At 33.4% G+C, this 10312-nt stretch overlaps 2 protein-coding genes across 2 annotated transcripts; one reads left to right on the forward strand and one right to left on the reverse strand.

The window, feature by feature from the left end:
* On the forward strand, positions 1 to 1487 carry LOC108489858 (protodermal factor 1). Its single transcript, XM_017794542.2, has 3 exons — positions 1 to 292; positions 406 to 892; positions 969 to 1487. The coding sequence occupies exons 1-3, from the start codon at positions 133 to 135 to the stop codon at positions 1297 to 1299; spliced, it is 978 nt and encodes a 325-aa protein (XP_017650031.2). The 5' UTR covers positions 1 to 132; the 3' UTR covers positions 1300 to 1487.
* Positions 1488 to 5572: 4085 nt separating this feature from the next.
* LOC108451754 (uncharacterized) lies at positions 5573 to 7220 on the reverse strand. The gene has a single exon (XM_017749407.2). It carries the CDS (start codon positions 6902 to 6904, stop codon positions 5858 to 5860), a length of 1047 nt encoding a protein of 348 aa, XP_017604896.1. The 5' UTR covers positions 6905 to 7220; the 3' UTR covers positions 5573 to 5857.
* Between the last annotated feature and the right edge of the window lie 3092 nt (positions 7221 to 10312).

Raw genomic sequence — 10312 nt, forward strand, 5'->3', positions numbered from 1 at the left:
GGTTCACCTGTTTCCATTTACTTCACCTAGTTAGTGCTTTATATTGATCATCTCCCTCATTCTTCTCAACTCACACACCTACCAATCTTTCATTCTTTGCTGTTGAAGTAGTAATATCTATAGCAGACGGAGATGGAGAGGCAAAGAAGCAAGCAGGTTCGTTTGTTGATGTGGGCTTTGGTTGCTGCCTTGTTCTCCCAAAACATGGTCATTGCAGTGACCTCCACTGGCCTTGGAGAGCAGAAAAATTACTATCCAGTTCCTGACCCTCATGCTGGAACTCCCCCTTCAGGTTTCACTCTCTTTGAGAAACTATATTCAGCTGTTGGTTCATACCAATTGTCTGATGTTTTCCTTTTCTTGTTGCAATGACATGCATGCTGACTCTATTTGGTCTAAGTGCAGGTTCACATGGCACACCACCATCTTCAGGAGGTGGAACACCTCCCTCTCATGGAACCCCATCACATGGAGGTGGTTACCACCCTTCACCAACACCATCAACGCCTTCGGGTGGAAATTGTGGAACTCCACCACATGACCCTTCAACTCCATCAACACCATCACACACTCCTTCGCATGGTACTCCACCATCATCTGGAGGTGGTAGTCCCCCATCGTATGGAGGAGGCAGTCCCCCATCGTACGGAGGAGGCAGTCCCCCATCATACGGAGGTGGCAGTCCCCCATCATACGGAGGTGGCAGTCCCCCATCATACGGAGGTGGCAGTCCCCCATCATACGGAGGTGGCAGTCCCCCATCATATGGAGGTGGCAGTCCCCCATCATATGGAGGTGGCAGTCCAACTACTCCTATTGATCCAGGAACTCCAAGCATTCCCTCACCTCCATTCTTTCCTGCTCCAACTCCACCAATTGGTGGTACATGCGAGTAAGTCATTGTAACTTCTGAATGGTTCTTTTGTCATCAAGTTAAGATACTAACAACTCATATTTGTTACTTTCAGTTTCTGGAGGAGTCACCCCACACTGATATGGGGTCTGCTTGGTTGGTGGGGCACTGTAGGCAACGCATTTGGCGTGACCAACGTTCCTGGACTTGGAACAAGCATGAGCTTGCCCCAAGCACTTTCAAACACACGTACTGATGGACTTGGGGCGCTTTACCGAGAAGGAACAGCCTCATTTCTCAACTCCATGGTGAATAATAGGTTCCCATTCTCGACTAAGCAAGTTAGGGAGACTTTTGTTGCAGCACTTGGTTCAAACAGCGCTGCAGCAGCTCAGGCTCGTCTCTTCAAGCTTGCCAATGAAGGCCACCTCAAGCAAAGGACCTAAGCAAACACCTTTTGGTTTGTCAGTTTCTTGAAGCATTTTATCCACTAGTGTGTGCTACTTAGATTTTATGTTCCTAGTATTCGACATCTATAATGCTACAGCTTTCATTTGGATAGATACTGTGCCTAGAACTGAATGTTAAGTTTATGTTTTCTTATTTTAAATAAAATTTAAGATATTTATTTAAATTTCCTCCTACCACATACTCTACACTGACAGAAACTGCATCAAAAGTTGGTCACTAGCTAGGCCACTGGTGAATGAAACCATAGTTTCAAGCTATCTGAGACAATTAAAATAAAACATGCATCTAGCTTTTCTAGATAGACGTCCTAAACCAAGCAAATTACATGATTAATGATTCGTGCCGATGCATCCATGTTTATGGAGCATGCGTGCATGGCGAATTCAACAAAGGGAGCGTGGTAAGAATAAATGGGAAGTGAATGCACATTAATGACCCAAATACAGAGCAGTGGAACTTGCAGATAGCCCAGTGTATTTCATTTATTATATAGCACAGCTGTAGGAATTCCATGAACCATATTTAAGAGAGAACTGGACAGCAGAAACTAGAATATTATAACAACAATTAATGAGTTACTTTCACAATTAAAGTAGTATTAAGGTCATCAACATAAAGAAAGACATAAATCTTCTTTTTGACAAAAAGTTCTAATGCCAATCCTGGTTCGCTACCAATTCATTGAAACAACAATGTCACAGTTATGGGATTCTGTCTCAAATGAAGGTAAAAGTTAGGATGGTCAAAAGGAAACCCGAAGGAAAACATAACTTTTGCTTGTTATAATGACCAGGAAGAAATCGTTTACACAATTGATAAACAAGGAAAGTGAACAATTATTTGGGAGGCAACTTAAGCACCAGCTGATCATATGAGAAATTACTGCTCCTTAGTATTCTCGACTTTCTTTCCTACGGGTTGCAATCATGATTGTATGGAATAAGTGAAAATTGTTTTCATAGATTCCCATCCAGTTTCTGAATACCTCGTAGTACTTGCATTCAAGTTATCATTGTAGCATTCAGCCAAAAATTTCCTACTCGTCCATTCAAGGAATGCATGTAACTACAGCCATTTTCTAGAACTGCACTTAACTTTTGGTGGCACTGAAATTAGATTGCAGAACCCTGCGAGGCATATCTGATTCACCACTATATAGAGAATAATTTTGTGCCCATAGATGATTTTTCAGGACATCTCAGATGCCAACGTAAATATTTCGGTTTACCCTAGTCTTCCAGAAAATGGAAGAAGGATAAAACAGAAAAAAGCTTAGTAGTTGCATATGCTAACAGCAAATCAACAGTAACAAACAAGCTAGTTAATGATAATACAAACAATTTCCAAAAGATCTAGCTTGAAATCTTTTATCATTTACTTCTTGTCCAAGTTAATAAACAAATATGGCTACCAGCCTACCACATGATCATGACAGACGCGGCAGCTCCATAAAAGTTTCACCAAGGAAGCCAGTTACATAAAAAAAAAAAAAACAGAAGATATTTAATAAGGTGTAATAGGTGGAAGATACAGCTACAATATAAAGACCATGTGAAACTAAATACTTGATAGGTGTAAGATAACAACCCTTGATGCTCCCTTCTATGTGTAGCTCAACATGAACTTACGATGAACAACCTCACTGCGGATCGTCAGTTTCACATGGTTTAGGCAGGAAGAACTTAACAAATACTTGGGCTCGATATCATGTTAAGAATACAACCTAAAACCATAGATAACACGCCTTGACAATTTTCATGTGTAAATTTATCCATCCATTGGTAAGAGAATTTCAATTAGAACATATCTATGTTCTTTTGAACATTTTCAAAAATTTATTTACATAGTTACAAATAGATCAAGGGTTACCAGTTTGCAAGACAATAGAAGAGTTAAAATCAATGCAAAAAATAAAGGCATACCAACCAATATTCGGTTAAATAGAACGTGTGTATGATCTCTGCAAGGCAAGAAAAATGACCCTAAAAAGCCAAGTCAAAATGGCATTTTAGTAACTTGAAACTACGTTGTTTCGACTCTATTTTTTTTCCTGAAGTACTCATGTCTGGTAACCATATCCAATGTATATCCGGAAAAGGGTATAGGGATATGGTCCTCTAAGAACTCTGAAAATACATGGAAATCTTGGAAAAGTTTGAATAAACACGCGTCCGACAAGTCTTAGTAACATGGACTAAAAAACATTTACATTAAGAAAAAGGAAAATGCTTGCTGAAAGTTTATTGTTGCACAAGCAGAATTAGCACATGAGCTTATGTAATTTTATTTTAATTTTCAAAGTATGATGAAGTGAGATGGTGCATTAATCAGGTTGGGTATCTCATGTAAATTGAAAAGCACCACGAACATCGAGCATGGAGCTGCTGATACTTCCTTCAAGATCTACTTAAATCTTTGACCCTTTAAACCTCTTTAGATGGTTTTTTTGATGCAGACACCAGACTGGACTGAGCTGTAAATATAAAATGCTTGAATGAATGAAGGCGGCAACCAAAATTCACTATGACTCCCAGAGCAACATAATTCCAGTGACCTAATTCTAGGTGCATTTTTAATGCCAAAAAACTTAAGAAGTCTAAAGGAAGAAACAAAATGGAGAGACCGTGGAAAGGGATGTCAGATGGTAGTCCAAAACATAAGCTCAAACTTAAAAACCTGCCAGGTTAAAAGTGGAGGCCATTGTCTCACTTAACATCTATTAACAACTCAATATGGAAATTAGTATCAAGACCAAGGTAGCAGACAATTTATACATACTCAAAGGGTCCAATATAATTTTATAAGCTTTCAAGGTACACAGACAACAAATATAACTACCTGCATCAAGCTGGCACAAAAATTCACGTATTAAATCTCTCTGTCCTATCTTAAAAGGAAAAATAGAAAAGGAAAGGATTCTTATTGTATCTTTTCTCACTAGATTCATGTAGCAACTGCAATGGTTGCATCAAACTGTAATGAAATTTCCAAGAAATTAGAACAAACAAAAGCCATTTGCTGAGTGAGTAGTAAGTTTCTTTAGTTGCTCTTAAACAAAACAGAACTTCATAGGATATTTATTATCAAAATAAAAAGGAAGGTTTTATACATATAAAATTAAACCATCACTGCATTGACATGATAATTTATAGATCAGAGTTGCACTTTCATCCTGATAATAAATATCCAATGAGCAAAGACATCTCAATATTCTCCAATAACACAAGCTTCAGAATGTAAATTTGGGACATATGCAGTCTGCAAACACACTTTTACATGCTCTACAAATTTTAGGGAGAGATGAAGCATAGCATACTAAAGTATTTATATGCAGAATGTTGAAATTCTCTTCGAACTCAAGCAGCATGGACAAAGAGTAAAAAATTGACAGTGAATAGCAAGTTATTTTTCATATTTTGAGTAATAAGACCTTGCACTCAAGTAAGATTCAATTCTATCCATTTCAGAGATCAACCATCCCCATATCAAGTATTAATTGATAAAATCAGTTCACAGTTGAATGCATAGCAGTTTTAGTATCTTTTTTTTCCTGAAAGAAGTTTTAGTATCTTCAAGCAGACTAAAAATACCATTACCATTTGATCAGTGTGTCTTGCATTGTATTTTGGTGATTAGAAACGTCTGGAATGTGTAATAGAAAAAAACCTTGAAAAGAAAAAGTACCTAATAATATTGAGTTATTAAACACAACACCAATAAGCAAGCTCAATCGCATACTTTTGCCACGACTATAGCATATATATATATATATATAATCCCATATGTTACTCATAAAACATGAACTTTTCACTCTCCATGGAAGTTTTGCACTTTTGTTCAGAAATACATATCTAAAGACTCTAGGTTCCCTTTTCCCTTCAAACACAAAGTTAATGCTTGCTTGGGTGCTTGAAGTGTTAACTACTGCATTTTCATTTTCTAGTCGTTAGCATGGATTAAGTTCTAACTCGAAGTCCTACAATCCAGACTACATTCATCTATGATTTCTAACATAGTAAGTTGATTCTTGCAACTTGGGAAAGGATAAGTTAGTAGCTGTTTTCCCCTTTCATGTCTGGGTTTCTTGTCTTTATTTTTTTTCAAAACTCCAGAATAGATAATCTACAGTTGCCCTAATAAGGAGAAAATGGCAAATCAAAAAGTAAATAGATAACAAAAAGATAATTCATTCAAAGCAAGCATAAACAGACCCCTTAAAGGAAACAAGGGATACTTTGCAATTGGAGATTTATATAATTATATGTAATATAATAGTATAGTGATCAAATTTGAATGTTTTCTTTCCAACATACAGCTAAATTTACCTAATACATAGTGGATGTTGCAGTTTGGTTCAAGGTAGTAACTTTACATCTAGTCTTCGGCTGTTTGAAGACAAGCTTCAAGCAATAAACAATTCAGTCTAGCTCAAATTCAGGGATTGTTACGAAGAGTTGTATGTACGATCACTTTTGACAGTCAGTACTTTGGTCAAACAGAAAGAAAGGAGAATGTGGCACAATTGTGTACTGTTCAGGCCATATGAGACTCAAACCATTTAAAAATCTCTTCAGATTGCAAACTAGTCATTTCATGATAGGCAAATGCAAGATTTAGCTCCTCCTCAATGGGATGCACCAAATCCTTTTCTAGCAAATTAGGCTTGCTATCCTGGAGAGCATCTTTCCAATGTGTCGCACGCCCATCCCGTTTCATATACCCATTCTCGTCGACAAAGCCTTTCTCCCTGAATAGGTTGAACAACGTAGCAGAAATAGTCTGATCAAGACTTGGGATTCTATCAGACAAAAAAGTTGGTGACAGAGGCAACTCCATGCATTCAATCTCTGCAACATCAACCCCTTTATTTCTCAAAACTTCAATGAATTCAGTTATTTTTTGTTGCCTACGTAAATCTTTTGGCATGTGCACAAAAAGGGTCGGTGGATAGTCCTCTCTAATGTCCATGTGATCAAATAATCCTTCAGCAATCATAAGTGTAATACTACTAAACTTCAAATCATTAGCAATTGCAGATACAAAATACCCACCAGAAGAGGCCCCCAAAGCCACAAGAGGAAGCTTTCCAAGTTTATGTCTCTTAACCCACCATGTTATAATATCTTCAACAATCAACCTTTCTTCCCCAAATGCCCAGCACCTCCCTGCGCTTGATATAGTCAAGACAGCAAATTTACGAGCAAGAGCATGAAGCACAAGCAGCCTTTCCTCAGGCAAACCAACACATTCAGGACATTTAGGAGACTTATCCCAAAAATTAACAGCTCTACCACTACATCCATGAGCTAGAAAAAGAACAGCCTTAGGCGAATCGGGTATTTGCCATATCAAATCCGTCCCATTCCGGAATTCTCTTTTTGGATTAAACTGCACCAAAGACTCAAACCTATTCCATTTTCTCTCCGGTGGCAGTCCGTATGCCTGAATCTGCTTTTCATCATTTCTGTGGAAAAGGAACACTAATGCTACTGAGACTGATACCACAAACATAACTGGGACCACAACCGGGTATTTTTTTTGTCCATGCCATGCCTTTAACTTTGTTCCACGATTCAGCATTGCTGACAACAGATTAACAATAACAGGCTTGAACACTTGTAAGCCTAAAGTCTAATTGAAACAATTCACTAATAAATTGAATCTAAGATTAGTCTAAAGTCTAAAAAAGGGTGGGTGTAATATAGATATTAAAGGTTGGACATTCCAAGATGTTATTTGTAGATCGCAAAAGATAGAATGATAGTTGAAGAACTGAAGAAGTCAAGACCTGGAAAATATTTGGGAGGGTAGTTGGAGATCTAATCTTCTGCTTTCCGAATTTCCAGAGAGCTTAGCTTCCGTTTCCAGTTCTTGCAGCTTTTGAATGGGTTAACCCGTTATCAAAAGGTTTAGGGTAAAGTACAAAAATGTCAATAAACTATTGATTTTGTTCTATTTTAGTCACTTAACTATTAATTATTTCAATTTAATCACTAAACTTTTTGAAATTAAATATTTTAGTCCCTTGTAGTTACGAGTGACAGGAAGTTGACTTGGGCTTTTTTTTTTTTGTCTAATAATAAATTTACCCCTCAATGTTTACAAATTTCGTCATTTTAATTCAAATTCTAAAATTTTAATAAATTTGACCCTCAATATTTACAACATGACAAATTTGAGACCAAAGTCTCAATTAATTAATCATCATAGTTGTATTGAACGAGGCAACTAAATCTATTTCCTCATATATTCTAATACAATACTTTAATGTAATTAGAATTAGGTTGAGAAAATAATTTAATTGGGTTAATTAATTAATTAATTAATATTTTAAGAATAGAAAATTAGCTATTAGATTGATTAAATGATATATGTTGGTTAGAAGTCCAAATAATATATATAATTATACCTGTACATAAGACAAGCTCAATATATCCATCTCAAATGAAAAGGGCAACAAACTTTAGTATCCATTAGGGTATGTCATCGCCTTAATATTTCATAGAAAGGAATATTGTATTTTTCTATTAAAATATTATTATTTAATAACATATTGTTAAAACTTTTGTAGCATTTTTCTTATAAATAGGAACTATGAAATAACCTAATTAACATAACATTTGGGGTCATTACTCCATCAGAAAACAATGACAATTTATTCACAAAATAAATTCTATGTTTTACTAAGGTAAAAAGGTTTTCTAATTTCTCATAGCAAAAAGTTAACTTTCACACTTAATCAAAGTTTTTATTATGTGTATTCAGTTGGTGTTGTGTGAACCTACACTTAAAGCATTCCAAAGTTCAAGAAAAGTAAGAAATATTGTTTGATAGAAAGTCAAGATACGACTTAGACTCATTCACGCAAAACATATGTAATAATTTGATTTATGGTTTATTATTATAAATTCCACGAGGCTCGATTTTAAGAAAAAAAATTAACTTCCATTGTGTAATGTTCACTATTTTCTTAACTATTCTTTCCAGCACCATATTCACACAAGGCCGCCCTTCTAAGTCATGAATCATATGGATATGGTTAAGTCGTTTCCTTTTATATGCTTGAGCATGAAATATCTTAGTATTAGCGTCCCCATGTCAGAGCCAAATAATTTTCGACCATTGTCTCCAATAAATAGCTTCCTGTGCTAAAAATTATTAAGTTTATGTTTGTTTATATGTTAAAAGTTTTATGAAAAATGTTTTCTAGTTAACAGACGATGATTTATAAGTTAATGCAAAATAATTTTTTTCTTATAAAATGATTTATGTTTTTAAAAGCATAAGTTATTTTTGAAAAAGAGTTCCTATATAAATAATTTTATTTTATATAAAATAACTTAAATCAAATTTAATATTATTATATTGAAAATAAATTTTATTTTATTCTAAAAATATTTAAAATTATTAAAATATTAATATAAAATATTATATTTTTCAATATCATTAAACATACATAATTATTAATTTATATTTAGTTATATAATAAATTATTAATATAATTAATATATTTATTATTTTAATAAATTATTTAATATTTTATTTTATTTTTAATAATAAATTTTAAAAATAATAATTTTAAATAATATTCTTTTGAAAATATTCAATATTAATATTTTAAAATAAATATTTATTACAATTATAAATATATTAATAATAGATGTTTTGTAGTATAAAAGTTCAAATATATGATAAGTCTATGTACTCTTCACAAAATTTTAATTTAGTTTCTGTACTTTTATTTTCAAGAATTTAGTCCCTCTACTTTTTAGATTTTAAAATCAAGTCCAATTGTTGACATTGTTAATTTTTTTTGTTGATGTCACATTTTTAAATAAAAAATACTCACTTGGTAGTTGTCGAAACCTTTTTTTTTAATGGACTTCTATTTAAAAAGAAAATGGAGTCGTCACCAATCCTTTTCATTAGGTGTGATTGGATCACCTAGTAATTAGATCATTTTAATAAAAATTTTAGATTCACTAAAACAATGATTTTTAGTTTACAAAATCTAGGAAACGGTTTGGGAGTCGGTTACGCACGAGGCAGGATTAGCACCCTCGTAATGCCTAGAATTGGTACCTAATTGATTAATTAATGTCTTAGTATCGAGAATTAAAAATTTGAAGAGAATTTAAAACGCAATCCCGCGTTGCATAATGATATTTTTAACTAAAATAACTTAAATAAATTAAAACATGTGTAAAAGGCTTTCTCATCTCAAAGTAACCGAAATGAAAATGTCATGTCCCGTAAGTTAGGACACGACATCTCGAATCCTCGAAAATAAGCTTCCTCATTATTTAATTACTATTTAAATCTCATGTGTTTTAGTTTTAAAAAGGATGTTTGATTATCTAGGTTTAAAGGGAAAGTCAAGCCCCGTAAGTTAGGGCACAACTTATCGAATCTCCAAATACCGAACATTGCCTTGATTTTAAATTTTTTCTTTTTTATGCATTGAGTAAAAACAAACGTAAAACATTTAAAGCAATATGCATTTAACTTATTTGGGCATAGTATAAAAATAGATAAGTATATTTAAACACGGTTCATGGCGATTTGCCAAATGAAGTAATATAGTGGCGAGTAAAAAAATGATGATATTAACATAATAAATGAATAAACAAATGAACAAATAAAATAAAAATGAAAAATGCCATGCTAATTAGTAATGATAATGCAAATATAATGGAAGTAAAAACACCAATATATGGTAATAACAACGATATTGCGTCATGATTACTACCATAACATTAATATAAAATGATAATAATAATAATAATAATAATAATAATAATAATAATAATAATAATAATAATAATAATAATAAAAGGGATAAAATGAAAATGCATGATAATAAAATAAATAACAAAGATTTTGAATGTTAAAATAAAAGATATAGTAAATAAATAGGCAACATTAAATAAATGAGGATTAAATCGAAATTTAAACGAAACATAAAGCATAAATTATGAAATAAATAAG

The sequence above is a fragment of the Gossypium arboreum genome, chromosome 4 (assembly GCF_025698485.1).
Source record: "Gossypium arboreum isolate Shixiya-1 chromosome 4, ASM2569848v2, whole genome shotgun sequence".
NCBI lineage: Eukaryota > Viridiplantae > Streptophyta > Magnoliopsida > Malvales > Malvaceae > Gossypium > Gossypium arboreum.

Excerpts from the sequence above, each read along its gene's own strand:
- LOC108451754 (XM_017749407.2), bottom strand. The coding sequence starts at position 6,904 with ATGCTGAATCGTGGAACAAAGTTAAAGGCATGGCATGGACAAAAAAAA.
- LOC108489858 (XM_017794542.2), top strand. The coding sequence starts at position 133 with ATGGAGAGGCAAAGAAGCAAGCAGGTTCGTTTGTTGATGTGGGCTTTG. Across the intron at positions 293-405 it reads TGCTGGAACTCCCCCTTCAG|GTTCACATGGCACACCACCA; the intron begins GTTTCACTCTCT and ends GTCTAAGTGCAG. Across the intron at positions 893-968 it reads CCAATTGGTGGTACATGCGA|TTTCTGGAGGAGTCACCCCA; the intron begins GTAAGTCATTGT and ends TGTTACTTTCAG.